This window comes from Silene latifolia, chromosome 3 (genome assembly GCF_048544455.1).
Source record: "Silene latifolia isolate original U9 population chromosome 3, ASM4854445v1, whole genome shotgun sequence".
Classification (NCBI taxonomy): domain Eukaryota; kingdom Viridiplantae; phylum Streptophyta; class Magnoliopsida; order Caryophyllales; family Caryophyllaceae; genus Silene; species Silene latifolia.
The window spans coordinates 136528647-136550210 of record NC_133528.1 but is presented as its reverse complement, the minus strand read 5'-3'; the positions used below and the strand labels follow the sequence as shown (position 1 = coordinate 136550210).

Genomic DNA, 21564 nt, shown 5'->3' with positions numbered 1-21564 from the left:
AAGCTCTAAAACTGCAGTGGTTAATTAGTCAATTGTGCGCTTATGTACTATGGTCTTATGGTTATACCTTGCAAGTTTTGAGTTGAAGCTCTACACTGCAATGGTTAACTCTTGATGACTCTTCAATTGTGCGCTTAATGATTAGGGTGGGATAGCCGTCATACATGACTTTGAAGGATTGTTGATTAGCTGTTGTATAACATAGTCGTATACTATCATTTTTAAGGTACCACAATAACAAAGTAACGGAAATCAGAATAGATTGTGCTTTTCGTATTTATAATATGCTAATTTCTTATACTAATTCCGGTACTCAGTCATAGCGAAAGGAATTACTCTTTCTGCACATGGCGATTCAGTTTTATATTTAAATCAAACTTCTATTTAAGAAAACTGGAAGAAGTTTTTGAATTTCTAGAGAAACAAGAGCATTGGATGGTTATGTTTGCCAAGTAAGGATTTCATGAATTTTTTATATCTTCTAATAACAGAGATAAAGCAGCATGCTTAGGTTACTGATTTGATGCAAATTAATAATAATTAGTAGGTATGGAAATGAGGCGCTCGAGTCACTAATACCTCAGATTTCGACTGCATATGAGCTGTTACAACATAAGGTATGCCATACACTTGTTTTGTTAAGTTGTTTCCAAATTTGGTGTGGCATTGGGCTAGGCAAATCATGCTTTTGTTGTCTATGAATGTCGAGGTCTTTTGCCTAGTTATTACAGTAATGTTTGAAATGGAGACTTTAGACTCTTCTTTTTCCCATGAAGTAGCGGATGTTCATGCCGATTTAAGTTAAGGGGCCAATCTAGAATGGGATATTTCAAGGGAAAGAATGTATTGATGGTGACTTTTTTGCACAAAGTGGTCAACATTTGAAACTGAAAATCAACTCACAAACCTATGATACAAAGTTATTTGTGCAGAATTTCAAATTGTTGCAAGACATAAGCTGATGCTAACCTTAGAGAATAGTGTATTCAAGGAGTGGACTTCCTGTCTTTCTTCAACAAAAGCCCTCGACATTATATATACTTAAGCCTTTGATTTTCGACAAATTGTGGACAGTCTGACTATATGGATTTTTATACAAATGTAGGGCATGCTCTTATCTGAAGGACTAAAAGCAGAAGTTATAGTGATGAAGTTACTTGTTATATTTTCCATGTCCTCTTATACCTTCTATTTGACGCTCTAGAGCCGTGATAAGAATTGCTAAGGTCCATTGAAAAAAATCAAAAGTAGTTCTCTCAAACTTGTTCCTTTATATAGAGGTGAACGGATTTATTTGATATAGTCATTACCGTTTAAACATTATGAATATATACATTTTACTTATTCGAAAGCCAATTAGCTCAAATGGTAGAGCATTGTGCTATGCACAAAATGTGGGTTCGACTCCCATATTGGCTATGAAATACCATTATTTCTTTTACTTTAAGATTGAAAAATTATATGTAATTGGTAATCCTATTTTAAGTAAGGCATGCATGATAATAGTTTTGATAGATATGCTAGTCTTTGAAATGCTTGTTGAACTTCCGATTACTGCGAAGCTAATTAAGCTATTATACTCGCTCATCATTCTCTTTGTTGCTTCTCGCATGAGTCTATTCATGGTTTGCACGTCATTGCCCGAATATGATTATGGCTTCCTTAATCATAATTTTATTGTATTGCTCGCATCATAAGTTTATGACACGTTTCTATCACGAGATTTTACGATTTAATTGGCTATATGGGACTCGAACCCATACCTTTGTGCAAAATTTGCACATTGCTCTACCATTGAGCTAATAGCCATTAAAATACGCTAAACAAATCATAAATGTATTGTATTGCTTGCATCATTAGTTTATGACACGTTTCTATCACGAGATTTTACGATTTAATTGGCCATATGGGACTCGAACCCATACCTTTGTGCAAAATTTGCACATTGCTCTACCATTGAGTTAATAGCCTTTAAAATACGCTAAACAAATACGATTACGAAATAACTGACATAAGTACACAAAAATGTTTCTCAAATATTAGTAAAATATGTAATAGATACACCAAAATGCCTTGTGGTTACATAAAAGACCGGTAAATACATTAAATCTCCTCCACAGTCATTTCCTTTATTTCATGTACATAGAACCTTATTTGATGCACATAAAATCTTATTTCATTCACATATAATCTTATTTCATCCGATATAAAATTAACTTACGTCATTAATCAACAGTAATTAGTATCATAATATAACTAACTGATGCAACTGAAAAACTTTTTAATGCACATAGAATCTTATTTCATGCACATAGAACCTTATTTCATGCCCATTTACACTTATTTCATGCACATATAGAACCTTATTTCATGCACATAGAACCTTATTTCATACACATAGAACCATATTTCATGCCCATATAAAATTAATGGCCTTAATCGACAGTAATTAGTATCATAATATAACCAACTGATGCAACTGAAGAACTTTTTAATGCACATAGAACCTTATTTCATGCATATAGAACCTTATTTCATGCACATATAATTTTATTTCATGCCCATTTAACACTTATTTCATGCACACAGAACCTTATTTCATGCACATAGAACTTTATTTCATACACATATAATCTTATTTCATGAAAATAAAATGTCTTAAAATAACTACTCTATAAAACAGCACATCCAAAAATCCATGAAAGAAACTCAAATCACAATTTAATTGATTTAAACACGGTTTTATTATACGTCATTAGGAAACAACGTATGTATGTTTTCAGCCAAATGGTACAATTATGCACATCAACCACATTTACCCTAACCTTACTCGTACCCTTACGTTCACGAGAAGTTTAACTACTCTATCCAACAAGCAAAATATAGCTTTGAAGAATCATAAATTTCGGACAGTGCACAATCGGCAGCATTAAAATGTAAACAAAATATACCTTATCTCATATATTAATAGAGTTTTCATAGGTGACAAAAATACACCAGTGAATATAAAACATTGCCAGAAGCCATACCTTAAGGGAATTTTACGAGTCAAGGGCAGTGTCGCCTCTTCCCACCCGGTTGATAACCTGCATATCACCCACAACACAATTGATCCTGAGCCTTGCGACAATCCGAGGGTACATTACCGTTTGATTTACGACTCTGAAAACTACTCCTTATATGACCATGACCACGGTGTGATGGGATTCAAGACACCACCAGAAACTACTCTGTTTCACAGACAGTCTATAAGCAAAAGGTTAACCGCGCTAAGACACTGTTACTGTTGTCAAACTAAAGACTGAATGAACTGGATGCAATTGTAGAAATTGAATCAAAAAAACCAAAAGAGCTGAAATTATTTTTCTTGCTATGAAACTAATAATGAAATGAAATCCCGGGTCTTATTTCTTGTGCATTCTATCGCCTTTTCGATACATGAATTGATCTCTAGGAAGCATTTAAATTGCTACACAACTCATTCTTGTATTCTTGCAGCTTTCTAGAATTCTGGTTCCTCTGAATCAATGTGATACTGCTTATTGCTTAACATAATGCATTTCTCATCATTAGAAAGATCGAATTAAGAAAGCAACTTTTTAATGCACATAGAAAGCAATGGCATAAGCACTAACGAGGAGTAGAAGCATTATAGAGATCGGCTTCAGGAGAAGGGGAACACAACCATATCTTGAAAGCTTTGCACAAAAATACTTGTCAACTTGAATATTTATTGCATAAAATTCATTCTAATTTGCCTGCCAATCAACATGGATGTATCAGATAGCAAATATCTTTTGGTTAGACCACTTTTTTCCTCTAATGAACTTCATTAAAGTAGAATGATACCAATTCAAGATCACTAGAAAGTTCAACTCTACTCAAGAATCATCTGATTACAAGTTTCACTAATACCAGATTCGCCTCATTTATATTGTTCCATTTGATAAAAGCGGTAAAAATAGCGATAAATACATGTAACTTGAATCGAACAACAATTGAAATGAACGAAAGTGATCGAAAGAAGTAAAAAAACAGGAATACAACCCTAATCAACTAATTTAAATTATAAAATCATTAAAACGGATGAATAAGAAAGAAATACAACCCTAATCAACTAATTTAAATTATAAAATCATTAAAACGGATGAATAAGAAAGAAATTGGGGGAATTAAGGAATTACCTAAATTGTAATCTGCTCGAGTGTAGAAAAATCGATAATGAAATCAGCGAGAACAAAGAAGGAAGCAAAATTGAAGTCGGATTTATGAAGTATTTTGGTAGAAATCATAGTAATGGCGCTCGAAATCCTCGACAATGAAGAAGGAATCAGGAACAAAAGTTATCGCATAAGAAAGGGTGTGATGATGGAGGAGATAGAAAGTCGATCGAAAAGAAAAATAGCAAAACGCGTGATAATGTTATTAAAATAGATGGTGAGACTGGTTGAATTATTCTTAAAATATGGTTAATCTTAGCCCTTAAAGAGGTTCTCAAGGTTCTCATTATCTTGATGGTTCTCACATGATCCCGAATCTATATATATATATATATATATATATATATATATATATATATATATATATATATATATATATACTAGATTAATTAATCAATCAATACTTTATATATATTACAGAAATCAAGGGACTTCTATGTAATTAAATAAAGTTATACAAATTAATTATACTATATGGTTTAAATCGACAGCGCTGCGTGATAGACCTGAACAAGGGATTTCAATGTAAATCTTCTATAGTTTTGGTTGAAATATAAATTTAGAGAATGTCAGAATATTGTGAGTTTTCATAAAATAAACAGGCTTCATTTATGGTATTAATTAGTATAAAGATGTTAATTATTTAACATAGACAATTTCTAATATAAGTATAATATATTTTTGAAACTATTAAAAGGTAAATAAATCAATTTCAAATTCCAAAAATATAATATTCCATATTTTATTAGATTTGTAATTTAATTAGTAAATAATAATGATTGCTCTTAAATAATATTTTAGAATTATTTAAATATATAACTCGAATACAACTAGATAATCAACTAATATGATAGTAATCACTCATATGAGTAGTAAAAGCAATAGTAATAGCAGCACAAGCGAGCTCTTTACCCTTAAATTCAAACATGTGGGCACCAAATGCTATCCGGTGTCATGAGCCTAGTTGCTCTCCTTCGAATGCGTTATCGAGCAGTAAGGAAGCAGCAACGCCAACTCCTTATGAGTTCACGTTCCCAGCCTAAGCATGGCAGCAAGGAATGCGTTGTCCTCTGTCCACGACATGCAAGCGTTTTACAGGAGTAGTGAAAGTCATACTAGCAACAACGAGAATAGTGAAATTAACAATAATAAATGCAGGATAAGTGAAAGTAATAGTCGTCACAACACATGTAATGAGAGTAACAATAGAAACAAGAGTGAGAGTATGAAAAATTAACTAACAATTCGATTTTGGGAAAATATTAATTTATTTAAATATATAAGTTTGAAAAAAGTAACGGGTTAACCATAAAAATAGCAAGAGTAGTTAAAGAAACAACAGTAACCGAAAAAGTAGTGAACGTAATAGTATTAATGATAACCAATCGATTTAAGTAAAATATTAATAACGGGAGTAGTGAATTTGTCTCAAAATTTATTTTAGGATCCTGATAATCAACGCCCCCGGGGCTGTTGATAGTGGGTATTACTACATCAAAACGACAAAAATGAACTGTAATAATATTGATTCCCTTCCCTTCTATTGAGGCATGATATGAATGAACCAACCCACGACAAATGCTACTGCCAAACGACTCTAACCACCCCAACCAGCACCACCACCCTCCGCCCCAATCATCACCTATCACCACCAAAATCTCACCGCCTTTATCGCCACTTTCTGACGACCACCAATATCTCCTTCCTCTGCGCCGCCACTCGTCCTTGAGCACCCAAAATAGCTCGGAAAGCTACCTTTAATCGCCGCATAGACCACAAATCACCGATCAATAATTATCAAACCACCAGTAAAATCGAGTTCCCTACTTCCATATTCGATAATTTTCCTAAAAGGGATTAGGTTCGATTGAGAGCGGTACTGGAAAATCAAACCTAATCACTTTTCCAGATGACTCAGTCGAAGCCGGATACCGAACCAATAGACACCTAGGAGGGGATGGTGAACCCCTTTCCGAGAATGGGGTTAAAAGAGGGTTGTGATGGTAATTAGGGAGGGCGGTTGTTGTAGGGATGACCTTGAAATATTGGTGGAGATTGAAGGAGGAATTGGTGGTTGGGCTATATACTCAATTTGGCGATAACCTTGAAGTCGTTTACCAAAGTCTGGAGGTTGAGGATGAATAATTATGGTTGCCGTATATCCAGGAGGAATAAATCTCATTTATTAATCTTTATTAATATTTTAATCATTTTCTTTTTCTTTTTTTTTTATCTTAACCAACGCCCCGGGGCTGTTTGTAACATTTGCCTTTATTTTATCATAATTTTAATATATATCATAGAAAAAATATATTAATGATAAATTTATGTATTATGCAACTTTAAAATAGTTTTATTTAATTGAAAATAAATTTTAATACTAAATAAAGGTAACCGAAGCGGAGCTGGACACTAATACTAATTATCACACATGTTCGAGCCGCACACAAACTTTTCAAGTCGGGCCAATATTAACTTGGCATGGCTCGTTAAGTCATCGAGTCAAGCTAGCACGAGCCGAGTTTTGATTGGCTCGAGCTGCTCACGTGCTATCTTTTCTTGTTAGTGCATCCACATTGAAGAGGATGAACCATCCTCTTAGGACTCTCTCTCATCTAAGAGGATGTCCTCTTCAATGTGGAACTAACGTTACATGTCCTCTTAAAAGGAGGAAGAGGAACACTTCCTCTATTTTTAGAGGATATACAACATTGACCCTTGTGCACACTACTCATCCATCATCTACCATGTTGCATATAATATATTTATTTTTTATTTTTTGGTAACAAAACACATAAGAGAGGATGATAAAAGGATCCTTTTTTATGTGCAATTTTTTTAAGAAGAGAAAAAATGAGAGGATGAAGATAGTGGAATATGGGTAAAAGTGAGGAGTCCAAATTAGAAAAGAAAAGAAAAAAAAATAAGAGGAGAAAATCATCCTCTTGAATGTGGATGCTCTTTTATTACCCCTTAAAACCAGAGTATTACCTCGGCAACAAATCCTATCTATTAAACGAACAACCACAGAGCCTACGTGGCGCTCTGTGGTTTAAAGTCAACCATTCAAACGACGGTTTTTCTTTGCTAAATTTTAGGCACAAATACTACTATACAACCAGTTGTATAATGAGCATTGTACAACCCTATACATTAATCCGAGCTTATGTGTAATTTTTCTGAGTTTTGTAACAGTTTATTTTTTTTATGTTTAAGTGTGTGAGTTCAAAAAACTTTACAAAGATAAATAGCTCGATTCTTTTAAACAAAACTCAAACCTTTAAGATCTGACACAAATTCAATTCTACATCATACAACTGCATACAACAGGTTGTATAATCTACTCATTGAATTTTAGGGCCCACGTTGCTTAAACAAATTAATTTTGTACAATTTGATTGTTCCTTTTCTCTGAATTTGTGTTATTTCAATTAATTAATTTGTCGATTTTATTTCATGACTGTTGTCACAACGAATTGTGCATCTTGATTTACACTACTAAATACGGAGTATACTGAATATTAAAAATTAAATATGCACAATTTCAACATTTATATTTATACTCAGTATGTGCTCCGTATGAAATAAAAATATTAATAAAGGATTGCTTTTAATAGTTACAACTCGAACGATTTTTTTAAATAATGCCCAAAAATAAAATATTTATCGTTTTGGGTTGGTTTTAAAACTATTTGTCGAAATGGTGTCCACGTAGGTTCGGAAATTCCGAACCTCAAACACGGGATAGACACGCCGTTTAGAATGGCGTGTTTACTGCCAAACTTAAAAAAAAAAAAAAAATTGTTAAAAGAAGAACACGCCGTTAGCAGTGGCGTGTTTCTTTCTCTACCCCTTTCTCTTTGCTTTATTCTTGGTTGCTGCAACTCTTGCATACTTTCTATCCTTTATTCCTATACCAAGATATTAAGTTCTTCACTCAAATTTTAAAAACCCAGAAAATAATTAAGCAATTTGAAAAGAAATTTTGTTCTTAATCACCATATCCAACAACCAAACACCAGACCACCGCACCGCCCCACCGACATACCAAATCGCCACCTCACCCTCCACCGTACCCTCACAACATAAGGTCCACGCCTGATCGGAACACATACCACTCGCACTACCTTCGGGCCGATATCACCGAAAACGAAATTAAACTGACGACGGCGACGGCGTTGTTCTTCCTCCTCTGTCTCAGTCCGGGTATCTATCTTTAACTATATTAATGTGTAGTCACTGCAGCTAGGGGGATTAAAAATAAGAGAGGAGAGAGATTTGGTTTGTGTGAGTGAGTATGATGAAGTTAATTGTTAAGCTAAGTTGTTAATGGTGTGCTCATGGCGGTTTACGATGTTGAGAGATTAATCAACGGTGATTGAGGGAGTTATGGTGGGTTGGTGTTGTAGGGCATGAGATGGAAAGTAATGGAGGATTGGAGGTACAAGTATGGGATTGAATTGAAAGTGGCGACTGAATTGAGGTGGAAGTAATGCGTTGTTTTGTTTCAGAATTTATGATGCTAAGACACGCCAATACCAATGGCGTGTCTCTTCCTGTTTATTCCTCCTCAATTTTGTACTTACACTAAACACGCCACTACCAATGGCGTGTTTACTCCGTGTTTTAGGTTTCAAAAACCCGAACCTACGTGGACACCATTTTGACAAATATTTTGAAAACCGACCCAAAACGATAAATATTTTATTTTTGAACATTATTTTAAAAATGGATCCTTACAACTCTTACTAATATAAGGAAAAACACCAAAATGATTTATAAAATGGAAAATAAAAAAGAACGAATAAAAAAACGGAAATAAAAAAACATTTGACATTATCAATCACAATTATTCACTAGATCTACAAACTTGAAAATCTTAAGAACGAATATGCACATATATAATCTATAAAAAAAAAGATTCAAAACATTTTAAAACGTAAATAAATTGCAAAATCGAAAAAAGAAGAAGAGTGAAATCGTACAAAATAGTGATACAAAAAGACTCCCTTCTTTGAAAAAAATGGTTTAGCAGAAATACTAATATAATCTTAATCTTATCTTAATGTATGGAGATTTAAGAGAAGCAACTACAAAGAATGAGGGAGGGAGGGATGGAGAGTAGTGTAAATCAAGATATAATAATGAGTGGATATTGAACATGGTAAATTGTATGAGATGACGGCGGAGGTGGAATTGAGTATAGTATTGAGGAGTGAGGGTTAATGAGAGTGGTTATATACGGAGTATATGACATGAGGTAGATTTCTTAGTTGTGGTATTTTGGGTCATATGATATACTCCGTAGCTGTGGGTTTACGGGCTCCGTCAACATAAAAACCAAGTCCACTAAAAACATAAATTCTCATTTGTGATGGGTATATTCGCCGCAAGTTTGCGACGGATCAAGTATTATCCATATGGGGTAGGGATGACAATTATAGCCCAAACTGAACCGAACCCGAATCGAAGGAAAAAATTCGATCCATACCCACCCTTTATAAACCCATCCCCGATCCACTATTTAAAAACCCATATCCAAATCCACTATTGGAAAACCCGAACCAAATCCAAACCCAATCCAATTGGATATTTTTGAAAATTTAGGCTTTATTAAACTTGAAAATTCATTTTTGTTATATAAAATTAATATTTAATATAGTCAAATCAAGTTTCGGATTGGGTTTTGGATTATATGGTGGATCGGGTATGGATTTGGAGCGGGTATGGATTTGAAAAAAGTATAATGGATCGGGTATGGAGTTGGAAATTTTGGATATGGATCGGGTATGGATATGGATCTGTGATCCAATAAGTAAGTGGATTGGGTTTGGATCTTACAAAACCCGATCCAATTCGATCCATTGTCATCCCTAATGTGGGGTAGATAAGATAAAAGCAGAATGTCTAGGAAGTACCAATCTGTTTTATTTTATCTAACCACATGGGTATTACCTGACCCGTCGCAAACCTGTGACGGATATGTCCGTCACAAGAGAGACTTGCTGCAATAAAAATTACTAGAAAAAACTAAGTGGGGAAGGTTTATTACTTTTTTTTTTTAATAATTTGGATTAACTCTCATTCTATGGAATAGTTGTAAATTTACTTGAGAATGAAAAAGGTAAATGATAACAAGTAGAATATATGATATAATAATTCTTGGGAGAAGAAATAGGCAAAAGGAAACAGGAGAGGATCATTTTCTTTATATTATGGGGTCAAATGCAATTTAGAAATTCTATTACATACCTTAGTAGAAATAGTAGTAGTAGTACTATTATATTGACCTCATGTATTTTGTTGTATGACTTAGTATACCATTCCCGGATTGTCTAACATGTCCCCTAGGGTACATGATAATAAGCTAATTAAGGAAAGTTTGTTGAGAATATATCTTGATAAATTAGAGTTGAAACTCATATTTACCATAATTAGTGATATAATAATGTTGAAAATCTTTCCCTACTTAGCTTCTTATCATGTGTTATAAGGGCACATGTTAGAAAAACTCATTTCTCTTTATCAAATTGATTAAAATATTTGAAGGCTTTTTAATATTAATCATATTTTTTTTAATACTTTTCTTAATAACAATTAGTGAAATAGCATACCCGTGCAATTAAATACATAGGGAAACGTAAAAGTTTTTGTCCATATGATCATATGTATTGTGGGGTAAAATTTAACCCGTTTTAATAATAACACGGATACCGTCGCCTTTAAAAAAGGCTTAACTTAATTTTGCAAGGAACTTATACGACCATCTTACATCATATATGTGAATTGTGAAGTACATGACTGAACCGAAAAATAATACTCTGTACTATATTAATTATTGTTGGGTGATGATGTATATCAACCTATGTTCAGATTATCGTATGGAACCCAAAACGTATATTTTCATAAGCTTATAGATGGTAGGGCTCAGCAAAAATATACACTACGATTTTTTCACAACTTTATAAGTATATGAAGCGATATCCACAACTTTATAAGTATATGAAGCGATATCCGATTTTAATAATATGAGTTTTGTACATTTGATGCAGTTTTAATATAAAAACCATATCGAATACGTAACAGCAAAAAGCCATATTGAATACGATTTAATTTTTCAGTTTTCTTATAATAACTAAATTTGAAAAAGCAAACTAAATAGCAAACCCGTGCAATTTGCACGGGTTTAAAACTAGTAATTTGGTGAAACGGTAAAACATTGCTACATAAAGAAATTCACCAAAGATGGTAGCGTGACGTTGTTGGCCGGATCATCCTCTCCGCAAATACCGGTAAATCAGTAATATAAAATCTTTTTGTTTACTCCAGATTGCTTTACTATCTTTATGTTTACTGTCTGTTAATCTGTTATCCGTCCTTTTCCGTGATTTCTTTTATGTCAGTCAAGGTGTTTACTGTTTAAATGCACATAATTCGATTGTGATCGTTGAACCGGTCTTTGATTGATTACTTTTGTGAATGTTTAGATTTCTTCAAAGTTAACATTAATTAGTGAAATCAGTCAAAATTTGGACTGAACCGAAACATAAAATGATACTGTTTCCTGATGACCCGAAATTGAAATTGCATCGCCTTGAATTAACCGTGTCCCATCTGGTGAAAATGTTGCACTTAATTGCTGTGTACAATTTAAACGGTTGGAATAGCTCTGAATGAAATTGGTAAAAAAATGAGCTCTTTCAAGCTTGATCATTTGAAATTCACTTTGTCTTCCCTTAAAATATTGTACTTAGCTTCCTGATTTATGTTAAGCGCAAATCTCGTGTTGAAAGTAGGATTCGTAAATTAAAAGAAATAAATCAAGAGAGAAAAGAATTTGGGATAAGATTAACAGCTTCTTTAAGTAAGTTTGCTTAGGCACCGCGCAAATAATCCTTGTGGTGGCCGGAAGCTAGATTATAAGGGACTACCGAGGGATATAATAATCAAGAGGAAATTGTAGTCATCCTGGCCTACACTCTCCACTATAGAGTTTTCATTGATTAGTATACCATTGACACCGCGTAAAGACCATATTATTAAGGTTTCACACCCTACTTTTCAACTCTATTCTCATACGCGTATTGAGTTTTCATTCACGCGCATTGAGTTTGTGTTTTCTTTTCCTGTATCAAAACTAATACATTGATTTTTCTTTTTCTATACTTCCCTTTATGTATCTTACTACTCTGGTGATCTTGTCATTCCCTTCCCATTAGAGTACATAGTTTATATAGGTATACTGCGAAAATTTCACCTTTAATTTTGCGGTATATAAAAGGGCCAAATAGGACAATATAAATAGAGAGGACGCCCTCCCTACACCCAAAGGAGGATTTTACAATATTTAATTCTCATTTTTGATCCTCCTCTTTTGTGTGTAGGGAGGACGTCCTTGGTGATGACGCAAGTATTTTCCTAGTTTTGATGTATATCTAGACTACTACCGACATGCCCATTTGACATTATATGCTCTGCTCTCCAAAACGATACATTGATTATGATCATGACACTCTTGACTTTTCTTGAGTGGGTCATCCTCTCAACTATTTTGATTGAGGACAGTGGACCTGTACGTGACAAAAGGTAATTACTTATAAAAACATTGTTGTTGAATGAACATAAAAACATCCTTAATACACACAACATTTCCTCCCTTACTTAAAACTGAAAAACAGAACAAAAATGGCCACTGGAATAGTGCTCCACGTTGTTGAAAAACTATACGCTGTAGTCCACAGCAATGAACTTAAAGAGGTATGGTCCATGCTCGGGTATGAGTCCCAACTTGATGAGCTTGCGGTCACCATCTCTACTATCAAATCAGTTCTTCTTGATGCCCAGTCTAAGCATCAAGAGCTCTCTAATGAAGGTCGGCTTTATATCGACAGGCTCAAAGATGCTGTCTATGATGTTGATGATTTACTCGATGAGTTTAACACTATAGTACAAAGGGAGAAAATGAAGGAAGGTGGTAAGGTATTCAAAAAGGTGCGCCAGTTCTTCTCTCAGTCTAATTACTTCCTTGTTGCATTTAATATGTCGCGTGAGATTGAAAAGCTTACCAACAAGTTGGATAAAGTTGCCAAAGATCATCGACAATTTGGATTAACCGATGTTCATGCGCCTCTTAAAAAAAGAAATGCAACTTTTTCTTATACAAGTGGTAGTTACATTGTTGGTAGAGAGGCTGAGAAGGAAGCTATTGTTGCTATGTTGCTTGGAGATTCTGATTCTATGAATGGTGTTGGTGGTAATGTTTCTTTTGTGTCTGTTATTGGGATGGGAGGGTTGGGGAAAACCGCACTTGCCCAACTTGTGTATAACGATTGTAGAATTGAAGAGACATTTGAATATAGGTCTTGGGCTTGTGTATCTGAGGATTTTAGCTTGGTGAACATATTTCGTCAGATGCTTGAAAAGAATGAGTCTCAAATAGAAAAGTTACAGCGAAAATTTCGAAAATCAGTTGAGGGAAAAAAATACTTGCTTGTTTTAGATGATGTCTGGAGTGAAACCCGTGATGAATGGGATAAATTGAAGGTATTTTTGGACCTAGGTAGAGAGGGAAGCAAAGTTTTGGTAACTAGTCGCTCAAGAAAGGTGGCAAGAGTCTTAGAAGACGATCTCATGTATGAGTTAAAAGGCCTCTCGGAGGATGATTCTTGGGACTTGTTTAAGAAATTTGCATTTAGAAAAGGGCAAGAACCTGTGAATAGTGATGATCATCTGTTTGACATTAGCAAGGAGATTTTCAAGAAATGTGCTAATGTCCCGCTGGCCTTAAGGGTAGTTGGTAGTATGTTATATGACCAGGACGAAAGTAAATGGTTATCATTACGAACTGCTAATTTAGCAAACTTGGGACAAGGTGAGGAAGGCATAATACCAATATTGAAGTATAGTTATTATGAACTTAGCTCTGCTTTAAAATTTTGTTTTAGCTATTGTGCTCTTTTTCCCAAGGACCATGTGATAGAGAAAGAAAAATTAATTAGGTTGTGGTTGGTACATGGGTGTCGTGATCAACCACATGATTGTCGAAATGAAGAAGACATAGGTGAAGAGTATTTTTGTACTTTATTGAGCAGATGTTTTTTACAAGATGTTACAATGGATGAGTATGGTGAAATTAAAGATTGTAAGATGCATGATTTGATCCATGATCTTGCGCAAGAAGTTGCCGGTAACGAGACAATTATGTTGGATTCTCGTGCAGACAAATTAGATAGGAGAAATCGTCATCTTTCACTAATGTCCGATGGTTGTACACTCGTCGGTGGTAGTCGATGGAGTGAGATGAAGAAACTGCGTACTTTTCTTCACTTCATTGGTTGGGGTGTTCCGAATCCTATCAAGTCAAATGTGACTGCAATTTGTTTCTATTTTAAGAGAGTGAGAGTGTTGGACCTGTCCTGCTCTGATTTAACTACTTTACCAGACGAAGTGGGTAACCTATCACATTTAAGGTATCTTGATCTTTCTGTGAATAGCAAATTAAGTGTTCTCCCTAACTCGATCACCAAACTATACAACTTACAAGTGCTGAATATTGACGATACAAATGTAAGACAGCTTCCTTGGAATATGAAAAAACTTATTAATCTCAGGCACCTTCTCTGTCAAAGCATCTTTCATGGGATGCCAGAAGGTATGGATAGTTTGACATGTCTTCGTACATTAACTACATTTATAGTTGGAAACGAAACTTCCAAACAAGGTAATGTATGTAAGCTAAGAGATCTCAAAGCCCTCGTCAATCTAAGTGGTAAGCTTACAATCAGTTTTTTAAGTAATTCCGTTTGTGAGATGGCATACTACCAGAACGTAGAGTTGATAAGGGCATTGCAGCTTAAGAATTTGTGCATACAATTTACACAGCGAGGAACTACGAGTATTCCAGAAACATTTTTGGCAAGCCTCCAACCTCATAACAAACTCAAGGTAATTGAAATTCAGCGGTACAATGGGTTGAGATTACCCACTTGGGTGCACTCACTCACGACTTCACTTCCAAACCTTGTCGAAATCCGACTTACCAATTTTAATAAGTTGGAAATTCTCCCTTCACTGAGTCAACTTCGCCACCTCAGGAATCTTGAACTCGAGGGTATGCCCAATGTGGAGTTTATGGAGGGTAGCATAATCGTGGGTCCTTCAGATGATGAGTTACTATTCTTTCCATCCTTGGAGCATCTTAAACTGTGGGGAATTCCAAAGTTGAAGGGATGGTGGAGAGAAGAGATAAGTAGGGTAACAGGGGAAGACGGTTCTTCTTCCATGGCGGTCCCGTCATTTCCCTCTCTAACTGCGTTGAAATTGAATTGTTGTTCAAGCTTGGCAACTTTTCCTTCTTGTCCAAAACTGTATTCTCTATTTTTGTGTCAATGTCCGCAAACACTGACCTTGTTTGGTTCTTGGACTCGCCCCCTTAACCAGGCGCACCCAAATCCGTTCGATAGGTCATTTGTATCGACACACCCTTTGTGTCCACATGAACGCTCTGCAAGCTCTTTACATAAGTGACTGTGATAACCTTAAGAGAAGATGCAGACAACCAGATGGCGAAGACTGGCCCAATGTACGCCACATCCCTCGTTTATATTTTAGTAAGTAAATAAATAATGGCAGATGTATGCCTCGGTAGCTTTGTATTATTAAAATTGTTAGCATTGTTTGATGCTCTATGTCTACACTAGTATTATCGATACATGACATTTGTTCAGTTGGGAGTTTGCTCATCTCCACCTCCTATCTGGGTGAACTTGGCCTACTCCAATTCTTCGAGGTGCTTCTGTATTATTGCTCCTAACTGTTGTGTACTCGAACAATTTAGACAGGTTGAGAATTGATCCGTCTTGTCCCAAAATAACGTGCTCCCTGACTCGGTGGTGCAGTTAAATGCTGAATAACAACAGTTCCCAATTCCTTCAGTTCGTGTAAGTTTATATACGTTGAAACCGATTCGCGATTTAGATGAAGAAGGCTCACTGAATCTTAACTTGAAGAGTTATGTGGTCTACTGCATCATTGTCCGACACTGTCTCAAAAACACAATCCATTACTATAAAGGCTCAAAAGATTATGGTGTACAAGTTAGTACAATGACGATAACACAAATTCTCATTTCAAACGGTGGTATCCGTCTAAAATTAAGACCAAATGTGAGCATTTTCTAAAAAAAGTTCTCATTCGTTTATTGTTAGAAGGACACTTTAGTTACAGTTTAACTTTTTAATTATGTACATAGTTATTTTTTATTACTATAAAATAGTGACATTTTTTTCATCTTATTGGAGACTAAATTGATATTTTTTTGATAGAAAACGGGATGAACCCAGAGACCTACAGCGAGTAGAGTCCCAAAAGAGAGCGACAAAACTAGAAAATCAAACACAAAAACATCCTAACAAAGCATAAGCAATTCGGCTCTAAGACCTTTGTCCTCTCCACGACCTTAAAGATTTCCAATTATTCACCCAAACTTCTAACGAGTACGACTGATATTTGAATTGGTATCCGACAAGTTGCACATTTTCCTTGTTTTTTACTTATTGCCCCGTTGTAATACAATTTCACCGAAATATCGAATTCATGGGATTTAAGTTCCCACATTAAATTCACGTGAATTAGCTAAATCCGTTTGGTTGTTGATGTAGGAGTTCAATTACACAGGAGTTTGCAATTACTTAGGGGGGGCTGGGTAATCCAACTCCTCCATTATGGAGGAGGAGTTTGAAACTCCTTGGAAAATAGAATTCCTACATCATGGCAAAAAATGAGCAACCAAACAAGTTGCAATTTTCTAATTCATGGGATTTTACAACTCCCATGATTTAGAAGGGGCAACCAAACGAGGCCTTAGATAGATTTGTAATGTTATCTTGCAAACGACTCGAAATCAAGTCTCGAAATATAGAAACTAACTTTATATGTACTGTAATCTAGAATTGTTAAATGTACCCAAAATGTAAAAATTTGACACTATAAAACAATTGATACATGGCTGCATGCAGGTGTTTATTTATTTAGTAGGTACGATAGGAATATAGGATGGCGGAGTTGTGATCTTATTTATTATATTAATAAATTATTATATTACATCTACTATTATTATTATTATTATTATTATTTATATTAATTATTAGTATTTATAATATTTATATTATACTTATCATATTTGTTTTTTAGTTATTATTATTAACATATTATAAAATTTAATATATTATAATATTACTAATAATACTATCATTTATATTACTAATATATTATTATTACTATATTTATTATTATATTACTATTTTATTTTTTATATTAATTATTATATTATTATATTATATTATTATATTAATAATAATAATAATAATGAATAATATTATTATAATATTTATTATTATTATTATTGGTATTATTGTTATTATACTATTTATTGTTATTATTATTATTATTGTTATTGTTATTGTTATTATTATTATTATTATTATTTTATTTGTGTTTTGATTCGATTCGATTCTATTGATTCACTCTATTAAGTTCATTCGACTCCATTAAGTTGATTCACTCCATTAAGTTGATTCGATAATTTCAAATCAAAAGAACAGGCCTTAATTTCGATTCTAATAAGTTCGATTCGATTCGATTCGCTCCATTCGATTCGATTGATTCGATTCATTCGATTCGTTCATATTAGTTTACTTCAACATTATTATTATTATTATTCTTATTTTATAGTCTTATTGATATCATTATTATTATTATTATATTAATTTATTTACTATTGTTATTACTATTATTATTATATTATTATTTTTATTTTTATTACATTACTATTATATTTATTAATAATTAATTCGTATTGTTTATATTATTATATTTATATTTAATAAATTTATTATATTTATATTTATTATTATATTATATTTATTATTTTATTAATATATTCATCATTATTAATATTACTCATAACATATTTATTATTATTATTATTATTATATTTAATATTATTATATTATTAAGTTATTACTTTATATTTATTATTTTATTAATATATTCATTATTATTAATATTATTAATCACATATTTATTATTATTATATTTAATATTATTATATTAATAAGTTATTATATTAGACCAATTATTATTATTATATTATTTTTTATTTTTTAGTTATTATTATTATTATATTATATTATTATTCATAATGGTATCATTTATATTACTAATATATCATTATATTATTACTATATTTATTGTTATATTACTAATTTATTTTTTATATATCTTATTAGATTATTACTCCATCCATACAAATCCAAAGGTAACATTGACTTTTTCACTTGTCGAGATACGTTTTGTAACGTGAATATCTTTAGTTACACATTATTAAAAATTATAAAAAAATTGATATTCTTATAGCATTCATGACGATAAATCAAACAAGATCTCACATGACTATATTTTGTCTTATAGATTAAGAATAATATCGAAGATTCACTACCACCATAAATAGTGCCATTTTGGTCAATGCTACCTTTGGATTGGTATGGAGGAAGTATTATTATATTATATTAATATATTATTCTTAATGAATAATATTATTATAATATTTATTATTATTATTATTATTATTATTATTGGTATTAGAATTATTATTATTATTAACTATAATTTTTTTTTATTATTATTATTTCAGTTCAGTTCAAATCAATTCAGTTCAGCTCTATTAAATCCAGTTTATCTCAATTAAGTTCAGTTCAGTTCAGCTCCATTCAATTCAGATAATTTCAGTCCAAAAGAACAGGGCCTAAATCTTACTTCAGCTCCATTCAGTTCAGTTCAACTTTATTCAATTTAGTTCAACTTCAATCAGCCAAAAAGAACAGGACCAACTAATGAAGTTTAATGGTACCGTGTATAATTTGGAAAAAAATATAGGAACCCGTAGAAAATAAAAGTAAAAAAATTAGAGAGACAAGGGTGCACCATAAACAAAGGAAAATTATATGTTGTACCCCTGACTTTTTCGGTTTTCTATGTTTAATTACCCTTTCTTTTTTTATATTTTACACTGTACCCCTAAACTTTTTATTTACAACAGTACTTATCATTTTTAATACGGAATTACTTTTTTCACATACGGATTTTACTCTTTTTCACATACGGACTTTTGCAAAATTATCCTGGAACAATTATTTTTTTCATTTTTACTTTATACAACATTTAGTTTAAGGGGAAAAAATGCAAATATTATTTATCAGATTTTTTTTTTTGGGTGCCCACCTTGTTAGAAATTTATGCGTCCGCCCCTGGTTATGATTCATGACACGATAATGGAGATTTTGATGAATTTTTAGTTAGAGTCGTATACTATTGATGGATTAAGGGGGTAATTCGGCGAACTAATAAGTAAATGAGTAGGTTATTGTGGACATGGGCCACGGGGGCGCTTGGGAACAAGCGTTTGCATTTGTGGAGTCGCCACCAATTTATTGTGGAAAATTGGAAACCGTTTGAATACCTCGTGTCATGTCAAGACACAAAGTAATGACATAGACACCAGGAACTCGTTACCCTTAGCATTCTATGTCTAGAATGACTCTCATGGATGCCAATGAACACGGATGTTCACAGAGATCTGGAGTAAGGGGTGAGGGTACGTATTAGGAAGCTCTTTTGATCGAACACCTAATCCCTTCCGCCTCGATAGCGGCCTCTACTAATGATTAGGGAAATTGTCTATACTTGATATATTGTCAATTTGTATGCATGCAATGCAACATCCATTAGATTAATCCTAGCATGTGAGAATTAACTAAGTCGGTGAACAATTAATTTATCATACAATTAATGTCAAAGTCGGGATTTAGGATTGATTACATGTGAAGGCATACAAGTGATACAATAAATAATAATACAATAATAAAAATTACAATAATTACAATGGATTAAATGATTCATGTCGAAAATACTTTAAAACGGATAATTTGAGAAAGAATAAATAAATAAATTAACGAACAGAAATAGGGGTGATAATACGATTAATAGTTAATTAAATACGTAACTAATAAACTAGGTCAAAGCAACACGGGAGTTCAGAGACAGAAATCAACCAGGAACAGGCGCAGCAGAGCTGCGTCCTTTGGAAGAGGCGCAGCAGTCGCTGCGTCTGTTCCTTGGCTCAGTTCTGGCTATGAAGCCGGAATTGCGAGTTGTTAATATTCGTTGGTGATTTTAATAATTGATTAACACTATTTACTCGGATGGAAGTGATTAGCAGGTTATTTACATATGATTAATGGTCATGAAAGCAATAAACATGGATAAAACGGATTATAACTAATTAATTACAAGATTAATGAGGATTAATTAAACAAATTAATGAACTAACTAGGTTAAATATGATGGATTAATGACGAATATGATAATAAACAGGTGGGAATATATCAAAGACGAATAATTCCAGAGACTCAATATGGGTAAATCGAACCTCTAAAACCCGGATTTGATTTTAATGACGAAAACCCGCAAATATTGGTTATAAGGGATTTAAATCGGGAATTTAATGATGAATAAATATTAATGATGATTAATAATATGTCAGATTATTATGCTTAAGTTATTATGTCAAAGAAACAACGAACAATTGAAAACAAAAGAAAAACAAACAAATTAACAAAAGACGAAGGAAGAAGAAGAGAAGCAGGAACGGCGGCAACCCCAGGAAGAGGCGCAGCTAGTGCTGTGTCCTTTCCAAGAGGCGCAACAGTTGCTGCGTCCCTTCTCGACGTCTGTCTTCTGATAATCCGTAAAAAAAGGATTTAAACAAGGTTTTAGAAATCGGTTTTAATTGTATTTTCGACATAAACCTTACAATATGATTACAATAATAAAGAACAATAAATAAAAGAGAGATTTACACCCTCAGACTTACATGTTTGACGAAACGAGATGAACTAAGTTAACGTTTAGTGATGCTCGACTCGAATGTAGATGAAAGTGCCCTCGTAAGAGGAAAACGAATAAGATTGATTTAAAGTTGATTATTGTGGAGTTGGTCAAATTGGTCGGTCATACAAAACGAGGCTGGTACTCAGAAAGATCCGAGCTTACGTGGTCGAAAGTTCAAGCACGTAGGCGCCAAAAAGTAAGAACGTGGTCTAGAATGCAAAGGGAGAAGAGAAGGGCGGACACTCGCGTGAGAAATATGTGAGACCGAAGGTCTCTATTTATACTAATCACACGGAGGAAGTAGGGTTTTCGAAGAGACTTTGGAAGTGAATCTCGAAAAGATATGAAAAGATACGAAAAATACGCAGAGAAGGACTTGGGAAGAGGCGCAGCAGAC

The 21564-nt window shown here is 33.3% G+C and overlaps 1 protein-coding gene and 1 long non-coding RNA gene across 3 annotated transcripts in view; both read left to right on the top strand.

Moving 5' to 3' along the window:
- Positions 1-249: 249 nt before the first annotated feature.
- LOC141646319 (uncharacterized) lies at positions 250-1307 on the top strand. Its single transcript, XR_012545505.1, has 3 exons — positions 250-452; positions 545-617; positions 1106-1307. It is a non-coding gene; the product is annotated as an uncharacterized LOC141646319 (long non-coding RNA).
- A 10109-nt stretch (positions 1308-11416) lies between these two features.
- Positions 11417-21564, top strand: part of LOC141648118 (disease resistance protein RGA2-like) — a 71984-nt gene continuing 61836 nt past the window's right edge. The window contains exons 1-2 of one of the 2 annotated variants that reach the window (XM_074456599.1): positions 11417-11512; positions 13112-15633. In XM_074456599.1, coding sequence (XP_074312700.1) covers positions 13182-15633 — 2452 coding nt within the window. In that variant the 5' untranslated portion in view covers positions 11417-11512; positions 13112-13181. Of the gene's footprint in view, positions 11513-12552; positions 15634-21564 lie in introns of those variants that run through there. The other variant, XM_074456598.1, reaches the window with a different exon arrangement.